This window comes from Aphelocoma coerulescens, chromosome 11 (assembly GCF_041296385.1).
Source record: "Aphelocoma coerulescens isolate FSJ_1873_10779 chromosome 11, UR_Acoe_1.0, whole genome shotgun sequence".
Classification (NCBI taxonomy): domain Eukaryota; kingdom Metazoa; phylum Chordata; class Aves; order Passeriformes; family Corvidae; genus Aphelocoma; species Aphelocoma coerulescens.
The window spans coordinates 1,645,245-1,664,222 of NC_091025.1; the positions used below are offsets into that span (position 1 = coordinate 1,645,245).

The window sequence follows — 18,978 nt, forward strand, 5'->3', positions numbered from 1 at the left end:
CGCCCGCCCCGCCGGCCGCCGCCGCCGCCGCCATGTTCCGGAGCCTGCTGGTGGCGGCGGCGCAGCGGCCGCAGGGCTCGGCCGGGCCCCCCCGCACCGCCCCCGGGCCCGGGGCTGCGGCCGAGGCGCTGGAGGCGCAGTTCAGCTGTCCCATCTGCCTCGAGGTTTTCCACCGCGCCGTCGGCATCGCGGGCTGCGGGCACACGTGAGACGGGGCTCGGGAGGGGGCGGCGGGGACCCCCGGGCTGGGCCGGCCCCGGGGATGGGCGCGACGCGAGCGCTGGGCGCTGTCCTGGCCGTGGGATCCTTGCGGGCTCTCTGCCCGGTGACCCCAGCCGGCACCGGCACCCCCAGCCCGCCCCCAATCAAGTACCGGGACCCCCAGCCCACCCCGGGAATCGTCCGGTACCGGGACCCGCCTTCCGCCCCCAGCCAAATACTGGGACCCTCATCCCATCCCACACTGGCATCCCCATCCCACCTCTCCATCCCACAGTTGGGACAGGAATGCCAGGATAATTGGATTTTGGGGACGGGGGTCCTTTGGCGCCTCTGGGCTGCTGGGATTCCTTAGCCCTTGGATTCCTTTGCTCCTGGGGATATAAGGACCTTGGAAGGAGGTGATCCAGGCTCCTGCCTGGCCTGGATCCTCAGCACTGACTTCGTTTGGCTCCTTTCAAATCCCACCTCGGAGCAGTGGAATCTTCTGTGCGTGCAGGGAGCTCCTTGGGGACCCTCCCAGCCTCCCCCTTCCCGCTGTAGGGACGCTGATCCCTGGGTTTTGGGGTGTTCCGAGGAGCCCGAGGGGTGTCCCGCTGGGATCCTGCCGTTCCCGGGGTGCTCAGGGCCGCTCTGTGCTCCCAGGTTTTGTGGGGAATGCCTGCAGCCCTGCCTGCAGGTGCCCTCCCCGCTGTGCCCGCTCTGCCGCGTGCCCTTCGACCCCAAAAAGGTGGAGAAGGCTTCCAGTGTGGAGAAGCAGCTCTCGTCCTACAAGGCTCCCTGCAGAGGCTGCAGCAAGAAGGTAAAGCTGCCTGTCCTCTCTCTCCCCATCCTCCCCTGGAATGTGTCCAGAGAGGGAGGGGTCTGGGGGTGCTCAGCCTGGAGAAAAGGAGGCTCAGGGGGGTCCTTGTGGCTCTGCACAAGTCCCTGACAGGAGGGGGCAGCCGGGGTGGGCCGGGCTCTGCTGCCAGGGAACAGGGACAGAGCCCCTGGGGATCCCTGCAGCCCCAAATCTCCATCCTGCAAGGAAGGACGGGCGGGTGCAGCGTTCCCACTGCTCTGGGTCATCCCACGTGGATCAGGGGTCACTCCCGCCTCAGCTGAGCAAAGCCAGGGCAGGAGCTTTGTCCTGGCTCCTGACAGGTGTTCCTGCACCTCCAGGAACGTTCCTTGTCCTCCTTCTCCAGGTGACCCTGGCCAAAATGCGCTCTCACGTCTCGTCCTGTGCCAAGGTGCAGGAGCAGATGGCCAACTGCCCCAAGTTTGTTCCAGTTGTCCCCACATCCCAGCCTATTCCCAGGTATTCCTGCGCCTCGGGTGGGGAGACATGTCCTTCCTTGCATGCCCTAAAATCCAGGCCTGTGTTGTGCCTTTCCCTGGGAGGAAGATCAGCACCTTTTCCCTCCTGGCACAGCTGCTCTGGGTTTCAGAGCGTGGCGTGGGATGAAGGATCCACCAAAGCAGGGAATTGGGGTGGGAAGGGGCTGGGCTGGTTTCTGCTGGCACAGAACTGCTGGGTTTGTGTGGAAGGAGTCAATCCAGCCCCTTCCCTGGGGGTCTGAGCTCATCCTTGCTCTTTGCAGCAACATTCCCAACCGCTCCACGTTCGTGTGTCCGTACTGCGGGGCCCGGAACCTGGACCAACAGGAGCTGGTGAAGCACTGCATGGAAAACCACCGGAATGACCCCAACAAAGTGGTGAGTGAGCCTTGCTGGGATGTCTGGGACAGCTCTGGCAATCCAAACACAGCCCAGCTGCTGCAGCATCCCAGGCCACAGCATGGATGTGTGTGGGAGCACAGCTCCCAGCATTCCAGCTGGTTTAAATCCCTCTGGGAGCTGGGGATCTGTCTCTGCTTTGGTAGAGGCTCCCTGGAATGAGCTGCCTCCATCCCCCTGTTCCTGCAAACTGGGTGGTGCTGGATTTCCTCTCCCTGTTCCCTCTGGGTTGACCAAGGTGGGGAATTTGGGATCTTCAGCACAGGAAGGACATGGAGCTGTTGGAGCGACTCCAGAGGAGATCACCAAGTTGATCAGAGGGATGGAGCAGCTCTGCCATGAGGAAAGGCTGAGAGAATTGGGATTGTTCAGCCTGGAAAAGAGAAGCTTCAGGGACACCTAATTGTGGCCTTCCAGGACCTTCAGGAAAGGTGGAGAGAGGCTGTTGACAAGGGCCTGGAGTGATGGGACAAGGGGAATGGATTCAAACTGCCAGAGAGTCGGTTTGGGTTGGATATTGAGGAGAAATCCTTCCCTGTGAGGGTGGGCAGGCCCTGGCACAGGGTGCCCAGAGCAGCTGTGGCTGCCCCTGGATCCCTGGCAGTGTCCAAGGCCAGGCTGGACAGGGCTTGGAGCCTGTTGGGGGGGACACCACTCACCTGTCTGGGAGGTCCCTGTGCAGGTGCCACCATTCCGTGTCCCTGTCCCCGCAGGTGTGCCCGGTGTGCTCGGCCATGCCCTGGGGCGATCCCAGCTACAAGAGTGCCAACTTCCTGCAGCACCTGCTCCACAGGCACAAGTTCTCCTACGACACCTTCGTGGTGAGTGTGACCCTCAGCCAAGGAAGGGGAACCCCTCTCCGTGTGTCCTTTGCCAGGAGGTGAAACCAGCCCTTCCCTTCCCGTGCTGGGATCAGCCCATCCCGCTGGGATAGGGACACGGGAATCAGGTGGCACACGTGTCCCACCCGTGAGACTCCCCCACCCCATGTGTCCTCACGCACCAGGAGGAGAGGGAATTGTTCCTGCACTCCACAAAATGAGTTGTTCCACTAAACTCTTCCCCTGAGAAATTCTAACACAAAACCCCTTTTCTTGGAGGTTTTGGGAGTAGGGGAGTCACCAGCCCAGCCCAGCCCCAGGGTTTGGGGGGGTCTGGTTGCTGCATGTGGGGGATCCCTGACCCCTCCTGTGTGGGGAGCATCTGTGATGGCTTGGCCTTGGCCTCAGGGGATGCTTTCATTGGATAGATGTCAGGGAAAAGAACCTGCAGCCATTAACAGAGGAACATCCGACTTCAGGACTTGTGGTGTTGGATAAACCCGACCTGGAGCTCTGGAAAAAACCCTGGCCTTGCTAGAAAGCTTCACCCTTTGGCTTCAGCTTGTGTGGGCCTGTTCCATCCCTCCTGCCAGGTGTGAGATTCCAGACAGGAGAGGGATGTGGGCACAAAGGACACCCCAAAGAGCACGGGTGGCATTCCTGGGATGTGAGTGCCAGAGGAATGGAGGCTCCATGGCACAACCGGGAGCAGGCAGGGCTCCATGGGGACAGCATGCCCTGGCTGTGCCAGCTCTCCTGAGCTCTCCTGCTTGATTTTCAGGATTACAACATCGATGAGGAGGCAGCGTTGCAGGCGGCCCTGGCTCTGTCCCTCTCCGAGAACTGAGGCTGATCCCTGTCCCTGCCCTGGCTCCTTTTGCACACTCCGGGACCCACGGAGCCCTCCGGAGCCCCGCTGCTGCCTCTGTTCCTGCTGCTCTCCGGGCAAATCCCACCTTGTTTAAGAAGGTGGAGCCTCTTCAGTGTCACAGTGAGTGAGCAGAGACCTTTGGAGAGAGGAGCTGGCGCCGCAGGGCTGGGATCAGTCCTTGGATGGGCATTTCATATCCGTGTTGGGAGCACATCCCTGTGTCCAGTTCTGTTTATGATTAGATGCTTCTTGGCACACTCGTCCCTGCTCTCTGTTGCAACAGAATAGGTACCTGAAACTGATAGAGTGGATGCAAAACACCCTAATTTGGGATTGGAATCAGCCATATCCTTTTAAAAAGGAGGAAGGCAGCATGGAGCATCTTTTTTTAAACTCTCCAAGGATTTTTCTAGAGATGTCAGGCTGTCCTGACCGCCGTGCCGGAGGCTGGAGCTGCCTCCTTCACCTGAATCCCAGGATGAGACTGAACAGTGGTTCAGAGGAGCCCTCGAGGATGGCATCCAGCATCCAGGGAAACCCTCCCCTTCCTCGTTTTGTACCGGCTCTTGGGATACCAAATGCTCGCGTTTTTCTACACGAGGCGGCGCGAAGCCTTTTCCACGTTTTCTAGAGCGGGATCGGAAGCCGTTCCTCTTCACGCTGCAATATCCGGCACCCGGGACAAGAGTATTTTTATGGAACATTATTAAGAAAGTTTATTTTTTACACAAATAACCCAAGCAAATGAACACGTGGATTGGGAATGGGGCAGGAAGTAGGAGCTGGATCCCGGAGCGGCGGGTCGGACTCTGAGGTGGGGGGAAGTGCAGGGATCACTCTGGGCCATTCCTGGATATTTCTGGGCCACTCCTGGATGTTTCTGGGCCTTTCCCTTTCCTCACCAGAATTCCTCTGCCTGTGAGGGAGCAGGCAGGGTCCTTGTGCCACGCTGGCACTCGGCACAGATCAGCTGGATTGGATCCAGGTGCTGGTTGCCCGTGGAATGTCTGTCCATGCGGGATCCCAGCTCAACACCGAGCTGCTTATCCCCCCAGAAATAAGGGATTGCATCCCCCTTTTCTAATCTCTCTCTGGGAGTAGGGCACTGTTGATCCAAGGTGCTCCACAGCATCTTGGTGACTTGTCCACCCCCCGTCCTCTTCCTCTCAGCCCTGCCTGCTGCTGGTGGAGTTGTCTCTGGAGGGCTGGGAGAGGGTGGCAGGGAGATGGCACCGTCTGTGGGACGAGCCCAAGGCTCCCAGTGGTGGAGCTGAGGGAGGGGGTGATTCCTGAGACCTGCCATGCTGCAGGGCATCCCCCTCTGCATCTCCCTGCTCGGGGAATTCCCGAGGTTTATCCAAAACCTCGCTCCAGCTCTGCTCTAGCAATACTGGCTTGGTTTTTATTTTGATTTTCATGATGATTTTGGGATCTGCAGCCCCACGAGGAGCATGCAGGGAACCCTGTGCTCTCCCCTGGCAGGGCAGGGAAAGGGCTGGAGCTGCCCTGCTCCCCTTTCTGGAGCCAGGCTAGCGAGGAGGGATGGGATCTTCTCTTACCTGCCCAGCATTGCTGGCACCTGGAGGATGTTCCTGGTGGGATGGAGAACACTGGCATCTTCCAGGAGGGACCCGGGTGCTTTCCCTGTCCTGTGCTCAGCAGGGACGCTCAGCTCCTGGAGCAACCTCCCTGCTTTTGGGCCAGCACTGTTAACCTCGGCCTCCTTCCCTCTTTCCTCCTTTTCCTTATCCTTTCTGCCCCACAGAAGCAGAGCAGGGGCAGCAAGAGCTGCTTTTGTAAAGCACTTTAAGGCCCCGGGTGTGAGGGGCCACACCAGGCCGTGCCAGGGATCCCTGTGTGCCGTGGATCCACGGATCCTGCTGTGCCAGGGATCCCGCCGGCCGTGCCCGCCAGTGTGTCACCCACTTTTTTTGCATAATTAGAACTTTTAACGAGCCGTCCTGTTTTTTGAAGAAGAATTAACTCGATGATGTATTTGTAGCAAACCATTTTTCTCAATAAAGGCAGTTTCATCCACGCCTGGCCTCCCCAGGGGGAAGCACTGACGGGATGCACTCTGAAGGCTCTGGGAGCACTCCGGGAGTACTGGGGATGTTTGGAGCGCTGGACTGTGAAGGTTTTGGGGAGTTCGGGAGCACTGGAGCTACTGGGAGCACTGGAGGTGTGCTGGGGTAACTGGGAGAGGTGATGCACTGGGGGGACTGGGGATACCGAGGGCACTGGGTAGCACCGGGGCAGTGGGGTGCTGGAGAGCAGTGGGAGTGGTACCGGGGGCAGAACCGGGAGCGGTACCGGGAGCAGAACCAGGACGGTACCGGCAGCACCGGCAGCGTCTGCGCATGCGCACTTCTTGCCCCATTCAAAAATGGCGCCCCGCAGGCCCAGCCCAGCGCCCTCAGGGGGCGGGGCCGCCCGTGGTCCGATCGCTGCCATTGGCTGTTGGGAACCGGGCGTTGCTCCCTCGACCAATGGCGGGGCGGGATCCGCCGCAGGCCACGGTCACGTGCGTGGCGCGGGGGCGGGGCCCGAGGCCGGCGGGCTGAGGCGGCGGCGATGGCGGCGGAGCGCGCGCTGGCCATGGCCACTTGCACGGCCCCCGTGAACATCGCCGTCATCAAGTACTGTGAGTGCCCGGGACACCGGCCGCGGGACCGGCACGGGGCGGGGGCGGGCTTGGCACCTGTACGCGGGGTACGCGGGGCACAGGTTCCGGACGGTGCCGGCTGTGCCGTGACAGGTGACACCGTGCCGGGCCAGGCCGTGCTGCACTGTGTCCTTGCTTGCCGTGCCATTCCTAGCCGTACCCTGCCATTCCAAGCTGTTCCATGCCATGCCAAGCGCTGTTATGCCACGCTTTGCTGTGTCCGTCAGTGCCGTTCCAAGCTGTTCCGTGCCATTCCTAGCCGTGCCGTGCCATTCCAAGCTGCGCTATGCCACTCCAGGCCATTCCGAGCCGTGCCATGCTGTGCTCTCTTGCAGGGGGCAAGCGTGACACCGACCTCATCCTGCCCATCAACTCCTCCCTGAGCGTGACGCTGCACCAGGACCAGGTGGGTCAGGATCTGGATCAGGATCCGGTTTAGGATCAGCCCCCCAGCCGTGTCCGGGGGTGCTGAGCCCTTTCCCTCTCTCCCCACAGCTCAAGACCACCACGACAGCGGCCGCCAGCCGGGATTTCACGGAGGATCGGCTGTGGCTCAACGGGAAGGAGGTGGACGTGGGGCACCCGCGGGTCCAGGCCTGTCTGCGCGAGGGTGAGCGTCCCCTGCCCGGGGGTGTCCCCGCTGTCCCCGCTGTCCCCTGACCCTGCTGTCCCCCCAGTGCGGCGCCTGGCCCGGAAGCGCCGCGGGGGCAGTGAGGACACGGCCGCGCTCAGCCTTTCCTACAAAATCCACATCGCCTCCGAGAACAACTTCCCCACCGCCGCCGGGCTCGCCTCGTCCGCCGCCGGCTACGCCTGCCTGGGTGCGTGTGGGACGGGGCACTGGCCTGGGGGGTGTCCCAGCTCTGATTTGTCCCCTCCTTGGTGCTGGGAGGGGTGATAGGGGTTTCCCCTGGCTGTGACCTGTGTCCTGCCTGTGGCTGTGTGATGGGCACTGGAAGGGGGGTGACAGGAGTGTCCCACTCCTCTGATGTGTGACCTGCATGTGGCAGTGTGGCACGGAGGGCGCTGGGAGAGGGTGACGGGGATGGCTGGGGTGTCCCCTCTGTTTGTGCTCCGGCTGGCCCGGCTCTGTGGTAGCACCGGGAGGGGTGACAGGGGTGTCCCCTCTGCTTGTCCCCGCAGTGTCGGCACTGGCCCGGCTCTATGGCGTGGAGGAGGAGCTGTCGGAGGTGGCCCGGCGGGGCTCGGGCAGCGCCTGCCGCAGCATGTTCGGGGGCTTCGTGCAGTGGCAGCGCGGGGAGCGCCCCGATGGCACCGACAGCCTGGCCCTCCAAGTAGCCCCCGAGACACACTGGCCGGAGCTCCGCGTCCTCATCCTGGTGGTGAGGGGCTGGGAGGGGATTTGGGTGGGATTTGGGACTCAGGGGGCTCAGGAGGGGCCGTGTCCCACTGTCTGTGTCCCACCAGGTCAGTGGGGAGAAGAAGCCAATGGGCAGCACGGTGGGGATGCAGACCAGTGTGGAGACCAGTCCCCTGCTGAAGGTATGGGGACACGGGACTTGTCCTGTTCCCTTGGAATGGGGCAGAAGGGTGTGGAGTGACAGCCAAAGGGTCACAGTGCTGTGGGTGTCACCAAATCGGAGTAACTGTGACCCATCTGCCATGGATGCCACCAAACTGGGGTGGCCACAACCTGTGTGCTGTGATTGTCACGGATTTGGGGTGATTGACCACAACCCACCTGCCGTGGGTGTCACCGAACTGGACTGATGGTGACCCCCATGCCGTGGCAGCACCGGGCAGAGGTGGTGGTCCCGGAGCGCCTGGCCCAGATGATGCGGCACATCCGGGAGCGGGACTTCGAGGGCTTCGGCCAGCTGGCCATGAGGGACAGCAACCAGTTCCACGCCACCTGCCTCGACACCTTCCCGCCCATCTTCTACCTCACCGACCTGTCGCGCCACATCATCGCGCTGGCACACCGCTACAACGCCCACCACGGCCACACCAAGGTACCAGCAGTGCCCCGGGGGTGGCACGGCACCGTGGCCTTCCCCAGGTCCCCATGTCCCCCCCAATGCTGCCGCAGGTTGCCTACACCTTCGACGCTGGCCCCAACGCCGTCATCTTCGCGCTGGCCGACGCCGTGGCCGAGTTCGTGGAGGTGGTGAGGCGCAGCTTCCCCCCCGCCACCAACGGGGACCAGTAAGGGAATCTCACTTCTTACTGGGGGAGGCCTGGGGGGTGGTGGGGCCGCGGGGACTGAGCATTTGCCGTGCCACAGGTTCGTCCGGGGGCTGCCCGTGGGCTCGGCCGCGCTGTCGCAGGAGCTGGTGGCCGCCGTGGTCACTGAGCCGGTGCCGGGGGCTGTCCAGTATATCCTGCACACCAAGGTGAGGGGCAGCGGGGGCTGGGGGAGTGTGATGGGGGGCACACAGCCTCTGTGGGGAGGCTCTGACCCTGTCCCTGGCCCCGAGGGGGTGGCGGGACCCCATTCTTGTCCCCAGGGGTGTCCAGGGCCCCATCCCTGTCCCCATTCCTAGCAGAGTGTGTAGCACCCTGTCTACATCCCCAAGGGTGTGTGTGGGACCCCATCCCTGTCCCCATCCCCAGGTGGGTGTGCAGGACATTCCTGGACATGCTCCCTCTGGCACAACCCATCGGGTGACCTTTTGGGGTCCGTGGGGCCCAGAGCTTCCCCCAACTGCACCAGGGGGGACCCTGGAGGGAGTGGGGCTCCCTGGTGTCCCTGACTCATGTTCTGCCCCACAGCCCGGCCCTGGTCCCCAGCTCGTGGATGATCCCAGCCAGCACCTCCTGGGAGCGGATGGGCTGCCCCGGAGCCGTGCCTGACCCCGGTGACACCCTGGGACAGCCGAGACACGCCAGGGGGGCTCTGCCGGTGCCACCAGTGGGCCTCAGGACCCTGAGCCAGGCCTGCTGCAAAGCTGTCCCCAGCCCTGGGGCAGGATATGACCCCAGGGCTGGTTTTTACTCTTCTGTAAGGAAATAGAGGGTTCCTGGCTCCAGTGCTGTTTTGGGGTGTTGGGTTCTGTGTGTGGTGCTGGGGGGGAACAGCACCAGCCGAAGTGGGGGGCAGGAGCTGGGGACGGTCCCTGGTGCTGATCCTATCCCTCTGCACAGCCCTGTCACCCCACATGACCCCTGTCCCCTCGTGTCCCTTGTGGGACATCTCCTGTCCCGTATGTCCCCAAGTTGTCACTGCTGGGGCTGATCCTGTCCTTCCACATGGTCCCTGTCCCTTGCACATCCCACATCCCTGTCCCCTCCCTGTCCCTTGCAGGACTGATCCTGTCCCGTGTCCCTCAGATGTCCCCTCTGGGGCTGGTCCTGTCCCCCTGGATGGGGCTGATGCTGTCCCTCCGCGCCATCCTTGTCCCCGCACGTGTCCCGTGTCCCCGCGGGGGCGTGGCCTGCGGGAAGGAGGCGCGGTCAGTGTGAGGAGGGCGTGGCCGGCGGTGGTAACGCCGCGCCCGCCTTCCGGGTCGGGACCGGCCGAGCGGAGCCGAACCGGGACGGGCCGGGCCCAGCGGCGCCGGGACCAGCCGAACTCCGTCGGGCACAGCGGGCCGAACCCGCTCGGCTGAGCCGAACCCGACCGGGCCGGGAGCAGCCGAACCCGCTCGGACCGAGCCGAGCGGAACCGGGAGCAGCCGAAGGCGCTCGGGCCGGCCGGCTCCGGTGCGGGCCATGGGGCAGATCGAGTGGGCCATGTGGGCGAACGAGCAAGCGCTCGCCGCCGGGCTCAGTGAGTGCGGGGGGCACGGGGGGCTGGGGAGGACCGGGCACTTCAGAGGGTGCCGGGGCACTGGAGGGAATGAGCGGCCGACGGGCTGGAAATGCTGAGCCCAGGGAGGGGATGCTGAGCGCCGGGGGTGCCCCCAGACACAGCCCCGGCGGATGGGGCGGGTCCCGGTCCCACCGACCGGGGGGTGCAGGCGGGAGGTGCCGGGGACGGCCGGGAAGTCCTGTCCCAGCGGGGCTGGAACCTCCGCTTCCTCCTTTTCTCTTCCTCCTCTGCCCTCTCTTCCTCGGTTCATTCAGCTCCTCCTCCGCTCTCCTCTTCCTCCCGCCACGGGGCCGAAAACCTCCCCCCAGGGCCTTGGAATTCCCTGAATCCAGGGGGTCCCGCACGCAGCATCTCCCCGGCATTCCACATGTTGGAGTCCTTGTGGCCATGGAACCCCCCAGTTGCCTTCCCTGAATCCAGGGGGTCCCGCCTGCCAGAGTCCCCAGGGCCATAGTGCCGGGTTTGGGGTTTGCGGGAGGCTGTATCCCATGTTGGCGGGTGGTATCCCGAGGTTGGGGTGCCATATCCTGAGTTAGGGGTTGTATTCCCGCTTTTGGGAGCTGTATCCCAGGTTGAGGGTTTGTATGTTGGTTTGGGGGGTTGTATCCTGGTTTGGGGGTCGGTATCTTGGCCTGGGGGCCGTGTCCCGGCAGCATTCCCCCATCCCGGCTGTTCCCGCAGTCCTGCTGACGGGCGGGATCGTGGCCGTGGCGGGGCAGTTCAAGGGCTGGTACTTCGCGGCGTATTCCATGTATCCTTCCCGACAGCATTCCCGGGGCTGGGCTGCGGGAAAACCCCGTCCTCATCGGGGTGGGAGGCGCGGACGGGGGAGGGGAGGGGGGTCGGGGGTCGGTCACATCCTCATCTCCCCACCCTGGTCCCAGCTGTGCTTTCCCTGCCCCACACAGCCCCTTTTTGGGATGTGGGTTGTTCCTTGGGGCTATTCCCGGTCCGATCCCGCCTTTCCTTGACCCCCCCGGCAGCGCGGCAGGCGTCCTGGTCTGCCTGCTCGAGTATCCCAGGAGCAGGCGGAAAAAGGGCTCCACCATGGAGAGGTGGTGAGTGGTGTGTCCCCCCTGCAGCCCTGGAGCTCCTGGTACCCCCCAAACACAGGGATGTGGGAGCGGTGGGCTGGGAGCAGAGCCACGGGTGGGTTCCTTGGGGTGATCCTTGCAGAGATTGGGGTCCCTGGGTGGGGACACCTCGTGTGACCCCCCCGATGTCACCCTGCAGTGGCCAGAAGTACCTGACAGCCGTGGTGAAGCTGCTTGGGCCCCTCACCAGGAATTACTACATCCGAGCCATCCTCCACGCCGCGTGAGTGGGATGCGGGGTCGGGACTGGGGGCTGGGTTCCCAAACCCCCTCTGAACCCCAAATCTCTCTCACAGCCTGGCTGTCCCTGCCGGTTTCCTCCTCTCCACCATCCTGGGCACCGTCTGCCTGGGCATCGCCAGTGGCATCTACCTGCTGGTGAGTGCTGAGGGGCTTTGGGGGGCTTTGGGGGGCTTTGGGGGGCTGAGAGGAGGAGGATACCCTTAAACCCATGGACTAGTACTCCTATGTGAATTCCAAGAGCTTTCCCAGACTGAGCTGCAGGAAAACCCCATCCCAATCGGGGTGGGAGGTGTGGACAGGTGGTCACATCCTCCTCCCCCGATTCTGGTCCCAGCTGTGCTTTCCCTGCCCCAAACAGCCCCTTTTTGGGGCGAGGGTTGTTCCTTGGCACTATTCCCGATCCCACAGGCCGCAGTTCGAGGGGAGGAGTGGAGACCCATCGAGCAGAAGCCCCGGGAGCGGCCACAGGTGGGGGGCACCATCAAGCAGCCCCCCAGCAACCCTCCGCCCCGGCCCCCCACCGACGCCCGCAAGAAGCAGCCGGAGGTGGGGGGGCAGGAGAACCCCATCCCTGTGGAGGTGGAATAACGGGGGATCCTCCTGCCCTGCTGCCCTGCTCCCGCTCCTGCTTCCCAGCTGCTCCCAGATCCACCCCAGGCTCCTGGGGATCCCCAAAACCTTGGGGGTGCTCAGCTCCTTGGTGGGTCCCCACCTCCTGGTGATGCTCAAACCCCTGGGATCATCAGTTCCCCCTGGGCTCCCCAGCCGCTCAAGGGATTCCCAAATTCCCAGTGATGCTCTGCTCTTTGTAGGATCTCTGTCTTCCTCTAGGGTCTCCAGCTCCAGGGATCCCCAAATCCCCATAGAAGCGCAGCTCCCAAATTCCCAGCGATGCGGTGCTCCCTGTGGGGTTTCCAGCCCTTGGGGCTTCCCAGCTTCTGGAGATTCCCAAATCCCTGGGGATGCTCAAGTCCCTATGGGGTCTTCAGCTCCTAGGAACTCCCCCGCTCGTGGACATCCCCAAATCCCCAAGGATGTTCAGCTTCCTATGGGGTCTGCAGCCCCCAATGGCTTCCCAGCTCCTGAAGATCCCCAAATCCTTGGGGATGCTCAGCTCCTTGTGAGTCTCCTGTTTCCAGGGGCTCCTCAGCTCCTGGGAAACCCCAAATCCCTGGGCATGCTCCACTCCCTGAGAGTCCCAGCTCTCCAAGCAGCCCCCAGTTCCCCAGGAATCCCCAAATCCCTGTGGAGCACAGCCCTCAGGGAATCCCCAGCACCCCGGGGGCATCAGGCAGCTCTGCTCCGGCTCTCCCTGGTTTTTGTCACTTCCGCAGCTGCAATAAAAATTAGGAAAGGCACTGGCTGCCCCTGCCTCCTGCTCCAGGGGGGAGCCTCCTGGGGCAGCTGGGACAGCACTGGGGACGTGTTTTGAGGACAAACGGTGCGATTATGGGCAAACCCGGGATGGGGATGTGCAGAGTGCAGCCATTGCAGGGCCCCTTCCCAAAATCCTCATGGACCCAGCAGTGGGATGGAACTGGGAGGGCCCCACACTGGAGCTGCACAGTGAGTCCCAAAGGAGCCCCCAAAACCTGGGATAACCCCCAGCATGGAATGTGGGGAGCATTTCCCTCCCCAGTCCCATCCTGGTGTGATGCAGGTGCCAGATCCTTGATCCCAGTGGGATCAGCAGCTGCTCCAGGTCCTCCTCTGCCCCCTCCCCACACATTCCTTGGGGGGTGCAGGTGTCCCAGGGCCCCCCCAGCTGCTGCCAGCACAGGCGGGGTGGCACTGGCAGGTGGCAGCAGGTCCGTGGGCTGTGGTGCCTGGGGGCAGAGCCATGGGAAAGGTGTGGGTGTCGGGGTGCCAGGGCTGGGTCCCCCCTGGGGCTGGGGGTGTGGGGCACCCCTGTGCCCTGCCGCCCTCCCCATCACCTCCCAGTTCATCCTGCCCTGCTGCACTGGGTTCACTGGTGCTCTGCCCACCGTGCAGGGGCTGAGGGGTGTCCCACAGCTGGGCATTGCCCATGCGTGTGCCTCTATCCCTGTGCCCCAATTCCCAACATCCCCGTGCCCTGGCTGGGAACAGAGCAAGGACTGTGCCAGGGGTTGTTGGCTTTTATTTGCAGCATTAAATAGCACTAGAGAGGAGACAATAAATAGCTTTTTTAGGGGGAATAAATAACCAGCGAGCGCCAGGGCAGCGCTCACAGGGTCCGGCCGGGGGGGCCTCGAGCACCGTGAGGCGATGCTGGCCCCGGAGTCGCAGCCGTGGCCGGGGGTCAGCAATAAATAGGGGGTACAAAAAGCCCCCCGGCAGCAAGGCTTATAAATAACTCATAAATAACGAGGGGAGGGGACACCCTGGCGGGGTCGGGTGCTCTAAAACAAGCACGGGCGGGGGCCGGGCGGTGACACGGTCACGCTTCGGGGCGGCGCGGGCTCAGCGCGCCGTGCGGGGCAGGACGCAGGTGCAGCCCACGGGCACTCGGATGTAATCCACCTCCAGCGCGACCAGCCCCAGCCCCGCGGGCCGCGGGCAGGGCTTGCGCCGCAGCACCAGCATGGTCTGGTGGATGGTCACCGAGTTGAGCGACGTCGTCTCCCGGCCGGTCTTCACGTCCACGCAGCCGCTGCACAGGCACTCGGCGAAGGCCAGCTTGCGCGGGTAGCGGTTCTCGTCCTCGTCGATGCTGCGGGGACACGGCGACACCTTCCCTTGTGCCACCGGCTCTTCCCGACTGGGATCAGCCGGTGGAAAGGGCGGGGAAGGGACAGCCGAGGTGTCGGGGCGCGGCGGGCACTCACCGGTAGCGCCACGGGGAGATGGAGCGCTCGTGGGGCTCGCTGCGGAGCCCGGCGCGCAGGGACAGCGCGGGGCAGGCGTGCGGGCGGTGCCGCCGCAGCCGCCGGGCTTCCAGCCGCTCCAGCGCCGGCACCAGCTGCACCGGGACGTGGCGGTCCCAGCGCAGGCTGCGGCCCAGCAGCTGCGCCGGGGGCTCGTCCTCCAGCTCGGCCCCGCTGTAGCAGCGCACGGGCGAGTGGGCAGAGCCGCCCGCGGGCCGCCGCAGCGCCCGGCACTGCCCCAGCGCCGCCAGCAGGGCCAGGGCACCCAGCCAGCCCTGTGGGGACAGCACAGAGCGTCAGCGAGAGCCGCGGGGACAGGCACACAGCCCCAGGGACACCCACAGGGACAGTCGCACCCAGCCAGGGGGGTTTGACGGGAAGGGACCCAGCACAGCCCTCCCCAAAATGTCAGTGTGCACCCCCACGGCACCTGGGGGGCGGGCATGTGTGTGTCTATAGATCTATATATCACCCATCTATCATCTATCTATCTATCTATCTATCTATCTATCTATCTATCTATCTATCTATCTATCTATCTCTCTCTCTCTCTCTCTCTCTATCTCTCTATCTCTATCTATCCATCTATCATCTATCATCTATCTATATCTATATCTATATCTATCTATCTATCATCTATATCTATATCGATATCGATATCGATATCTATATCTATATCTATATCTATATCTATATCTATATCTATATCTATATCTATATCTATATCTATATCTATATCATCTATATCATCTATATCTATCTATCATCTATCATCTATCACCTATATATCTCTATATACCTATTTTTATATGTCTCTGTATGTACAATCTATACGTCTATATATAGTATCTATCTTTTTATCTGTAAGTAGATATCTATCATCTCTGAATCTCTCTGTATCTCTATATCTAGATATTTATATATCTGTATTTACCTTTATCTCTCTCTCTATGTATATGATACACATGTATATGTATATCTACATCTAGCAAAATATATTATCTCTATCTTTGTCATCGCTATCTCTATCTATATCTTTATATATATATATGTCTATATCACTATATCTCTATAACTATATTTATTTCTCTCTCTCTATCCCTATATATCTATATCTATATCTATATTTGTAGGGGTGTATCCCACCCCTAGAAAAATAGCACACTCATGTACATGCATGCACGGACGCACACAATGTCCTGCACACTCACACATGCTGTGCACATACGTATAAACACACATATATATTTATATATATGTATGTATACATATATACAGAGAGAATACACACACATATATATATTTATATATATACAGAGAGAATATATATGTATACATATATACAGAGAGAATACACACATATATATATTTATATATATACAGAGGGAATATATATAATATATATAATATATATTATATAATATATAATATATATTATATATTATATATATGTATTATATATATTTTATATTTATGTATGTGTATATGTATGCATACAGACACAGAGAGAATATATATATTATATATTATATATTATATATTATATATTATATATTATATATTATATATTATATATGTGTATGTAGATATATATGTATACATGTATAGAGAATACACACATATATTTTTACATTAGATATATTTTTATATATATATACAGAGAGAATATATATATGTTTACATATATACAGAGAGAATACACACACACACACACACACGTATATATATGTACAGAGAGAACATATATATAGGATATATATATATATATATATGCCCACACACAGTACGTGCACAGAGCTATCACACCCTCTGCCCCCAAAAGGTGGCACAGGTGTGCAGGACGTGCACACACACACACACCCCCCTCTATACACACAGGGGAAAAAAGAATATATATATACACACGTACAGAATACAGAATAAATACACACACAGACACAGAAAAAATCCACACACCCACACGCTAGAGAATATGCATTTCTATACAGACAGAGGGCCAGCACACACCTCTAGACCCCCACCCCTGCAGCTGGAGCACAGACACGTGCACAGAGCACAGAGAGCTGGGTGAAAATGAGTATTATAAATTATAGATAATGAGATCTACTATATAATACACATGATAGTATGTATCTCATACCATATACAAACACAATATAGAATGTATGTAATTTAATATACATCATGTGATATGTATTGTATATTGTATATTGTATATATACAGCAGCACACGTATATGTCCTTATATATTATATATAATGATATATATTATATAATATACATGATAGTATGTATCTCATACCATATACAATCACAATATATAATATATATAATTTAATATACATAATGTGATATGTTTTATATATTTATTATATATTATATATTATATATTATATATTATATATTATATATAATGATATGTATTATATAATATGCACAATAGTATGTATCATACAATATATAAACACAATATATAATATATATAATTAATATACATAATGTTATATGCAATCTATTATATATTATATATTATATATTATATATTATATATTATATATTATATATTATATATTATATATTATATATTATATATTATATATTATGTGTATATATATACATGCATATATAGCACAGTATACATATACACATAAATATATATTTTACATATTTTTATGTGTGTGTATGCATGTGTATATAGTTTTATATTTATTCATCTATTTATGTATTTATATGTTTATCTATTTGATACCACCCCACAGGAGTAGCAAATGTCTGTGCACACACACACACATCTGCAGGAATCCTGTGCAGGCACTGCCTGTGCATGCACACCCACACAGGCACAGAAAGCACCTGTGAAATATAAGGTAAAGCATAAACAAATAATAGAAAGAAATAATAGAAAGAAAGAATCTGAATAAAGAAAATATAAATAATAAACAAACAAATAAATAAATAATAGAACTAAAATAGAAATAAAGGTAAATACAATGAGTAAATAGAGTGGAAATAAGGATAAATAAATAAAATACTATAAATTAGAAATAAATCTAAATAGATATATAAAATATAAAAATATAAGCGTATTTTTAATATTTAAGGATGTAAAATAAACATAACTATAAATAAGTATATAAATATAAAGGAAGAGATAATATAAAGAAAAGGATAATGTAAAGAAATAGAGAGTATAAATATACATATAAAATGAACTAGGAAATGAACATAACAAATAAAAATAACATCGAATTGAATATGAAGATTAAATCATGTCCCTGCAGTAATGAATAAAAATCTGCGTGTGTTGATAGTGCACACACAGGTGGGGACAGGGACAGCACCCAACAGCCCCTGTGCCCAGGGCTGCCAAACACACCCGGGACCCCTCTGCGTGTGTGCAGGGCTGCTCACGGAATGTGATCCCACCCATCACAGACATATAAACACATACAAACACATATAAACACACATAAATACATATAAATATATAAAAATACACACACACAGAGCACTGGCACAGGTGTGTCCTCCCCTGAGCTGCAAAGGCTTTGCACACCCCCACACCTGGGCACACACAGACACAGACACACACATGGAAACACAGAGAGACACGTATGGACACACACGTGGAAATACACACAGAGCCCTGCACATGGTGTGTAACACACACCCCCACACCTGGGCACAGGTGTGCACACACAGACACACATAAATACACACACACACACACACACACTCATAAACATCCCCCCAGATATAAATACAGATAAAACCACAGAGACATAAAAACACACCCACAGAGACACAGAACCCTGCACACGGCGTGCAACACACACACACACACACATGTAATAAACACACAGAGCACCCTGCACATGACAGGGAACACAGGTAACGAACACACAAACACACACACACAGATGTGATAAACACACACACAGAGCCCTGCACAGGACAGAAAACACACACAGAGCTGTGCACATGGCGTGTAACACACACACATCATAAAAAACTCTCTCAGACGCACACAGAGCCCTGCACATGACAGAGAACACACACAGAGCTGTGCACAGGACATAAAACACATACAGTGAACACTCTCACACACAGAATACACACGCAGAGCCCTGCACATGGCGTGTAACACACACACAAAACTCACACACACAGAGAACCCCGCAGTGTGACACACACAGAGATAAAACCACACACGCACCTGATAAACACACACAGAGCCCTGCACATGGTGTGCAGCACTCACATAGAGCCCTACACATGACATGTCACACGCCAACACACACACGCCCCGTCCCAGCCCCACACTTTCCCCTCTCACCCCCCAACATCCCCCAGGCCCCCCAGACCCCACGTTACCATCAGCCAGATGTCGAGGGACCACGCCAAAATTTGAGGGGGGGGGGCGGGGAACAAGCCCAAATTTGGGGAGGGAGCACGCCAAAATTTGGGGGGGACCCTTTGGGAAGTGCAGCCCCAGGGATGAGGCGGCCGAGTGGCAGCGCCGCAGCCGCCGCCTCCGTTTTATAGGGCCGGGCAGGTGATGTGCACACACCTGGAAACTCCAGCTCCAGGTTCCTTCCTCCTCCCCGCGGGCCGGCACTTCCTTCTCCGCTCCACGTGTGCCAGCCGGGAATACGGGCGCCTCACACCTCCAGAATTTTAGGAGGGAGGTGGGAAGGGGTGTCCAGGGCTGCCCTGGTGACACGGGAC

At 57.3% G+C, this 18,978-nt stretch overlaps 4 protein-coding genes across 5 annotated transcripts; 3 read left to right on the forward strand and 1 right to left on the reverse strand.

Moving 5' to 3' along the window:
• The first annotated feature begins 23 nt into the window (after nucleotides 1-23).
• On the forward strand, nucleotides 24-5,668 carry RNF166 (ring finger protein 166). 2 transcript variants are annotated; one of them, XR_011154469.1, is made up of 6 exons: nucleotides 24-205; nucleotides 865-1,021; nucleotides 1,407-1,519; nucleotides 1,803-1,917; nucleotides 2,199-2,369; nucleotides 2,652-2,734. XR_011154469.1 is itself a non-coding variant. In XM_069026950.1 (6 exons), the coding sequence occupies exons 1-6, from the start codon at nucleotides 33-35 to the stop codon at nucleotides 3,604-3,606; spliced, it is 732 nt and encodes a 243-aa protein (XP_068883051.1). In that variant the 5' UTR covers nucleotides 24-32; the 3' UTR covers nucleotides 3,607-5,668. The 2 variants fall into 2 exon arrangements, 1 of the variants encoding a protein (XP_068883051.1); XM_069026950.1 differs by lacking the exon at nucleotides 2,199-2,369 and adding an exon at nucleotides 3,541-5,668 and having other exon boundaries at nucleotides 2,652-2,759.
• A 500-nt stretch (nucleotides 5,669-6,168) lies between these two features.
• On the forward strand, nucleotides 6,169-9,286 carry MVD (mevalonate diphosphate decarboxylase). The gene is made up of 10 exons (XM_069026629.1): nucleotides 6,169-6,274; nucleotides 6,631-6,701; nucleotides 6,791-6,905; nucleotides 6,973-7,116; nucleotides 7,439-7,638; nucleotides 7,724-7,798; nucleotides 8,050-8,268; nucleotides 8,346-8,461; nucleotides 8,541-8,649; nucleotides 9,029-9,286. The coding sequence occupies exons 1-10, from the start codon at nucleotides 6,205-6,207 to the stop codon at nucleotides 9,107-9,109; spliced, it is 1,200 nt and encodes a 399-aa protein (XP_068882730.1). The 5' UTR covers nucleotides 6,169-6,204; the 3' UTR covers nucleotides 9,110-9,286.
• An 85-nt stretch (nucleotides 9,287-9,371) lies between these two features.
• On the forward strand, nucleotides 9,372-12,762 carry CYBA (cytochrome b-245 alpha chain). Its single transcript, XM_069026630.1, has 6 exons — nucleotides 9,372-10,025; nucleotides 10,749-10,818; nucleotides 11,051-11,125; nucleotides 11,301-11,384; nucleotides 11,458-11,539; nucleotides 11,813-12,762. Exons 1-6 carry the CDS (start codon nucleotides 9,968-9,970, stop codon nucleotides 11,990-11,992), a joined length of 549 nt encoding a protein of 182 aa, XP_068882731.1. The 5' UTR covers nucleotides 9,372-9,967; the 3' UTR covers nucleotides 11,993-12,762.
• An 80-nt stretch (nucleotides 12,763-12,842) lies between these two features.
• Nucleotides 12,843-15,476, reverse strand: IL17C (interleukin 17C). Its single transcript, XM_069027265.1, has 3 exons — nucleotides 15,462-15,476; nucleotides 14,212-14,525; nucleotides 12,843-14,096 (listed from the first exon to the last, which is right to left on the reverse strand). Exons 1-3 carry the CDS (start codon nucleotides 15,474-15,476, stop codon nucleotides 13,847-13,849), a joined length of 579 nt encoding a protein of 192 aa, XP_068883366.1. The 3' UTR covers nucleotides 12,843-13,846.
• Between the last annotated feature and the right edge of the window lie 3,502 nt (nucleotides 15,477-18,978).

Excerpts from the sequence above, each read along its gene's own strand:
- RNF166 (XM_069026950.1), top strand. The coding sequence starts at position 33 with ATGTTCCGGAGCCTGCTGGTGGCGGCGGCGCAGCGGCCGCAGGGCTCG. Across the intron at positions 1,022-1,406 it reads GCAGAGGCTGCAGCAAGAAG|GTGACCCTGGCCAAAATGCG; the intron begins GTAAAGCTGCCT and ends CTCCTTCTCCAG. Across the intron at positions 2,760-3,540 it reads TCTCCTACGACACCTTCGTG|GATTACAACATCGATGAGGA; the intron begins GTGAGTGTGACC and ends CTTGATTTTCAG.
- MVD (XM_069026629.1), top strand. The coding sequence starts at position 6,205 with ATGGCGGCGGAGCGCGCGCTGGCCATGGCCACTTGCACGGCCCCCGTG. Across the intron at positions 6,275-6,630 it reads CATCGCCGTCATCAAGTACT|GGGGCAAGCGTGACACCGAC; the intron begins GTGAGTGCCCGG and ends GCTCTCTTGCAG. Across the intron at positions 7,799-8,049 it reads AGACCAGTCCCCTGCTGAAG|CACCGGGCAGAGGTGGTGGT; the intron begins GTATGGGGACAC and ends ATGCCGTGGCAG.
- CYBA (XM_069026630.1), top strand. The coding sequence starts at position 9,968 with ATGGGGCAGATCGAGTGGGCCATGTGGGCGAACGAGCAAGCGCTCGCC. Across the intron at positions 10,819-11,050 it reads TACTTCGCGGCGTATTCCAT|CGCGGCAGGCGTCCTGGTCT; the intron begins GTATCCTTCCCG and ends CCCCCCCGGCAG. Across the intron at positions 11,126-11,300 it reads GGCTCCACCATGGAGAGGTG|TGGCCAGAAGTACCTGACAG; the intron begins GTGAGTGGTGTG and ends GTCACCCTGCAG.
- IL17C (XM_069027265.1), bottom strand. Across the intron at positions 14,097-14,211 it reads ATCTCCCCGTGGCGCTACCG|CATCGACGAGGACGAGAACC; the intron begins GTGAGTGCCCGC and ends GTGTCCCCGCAG.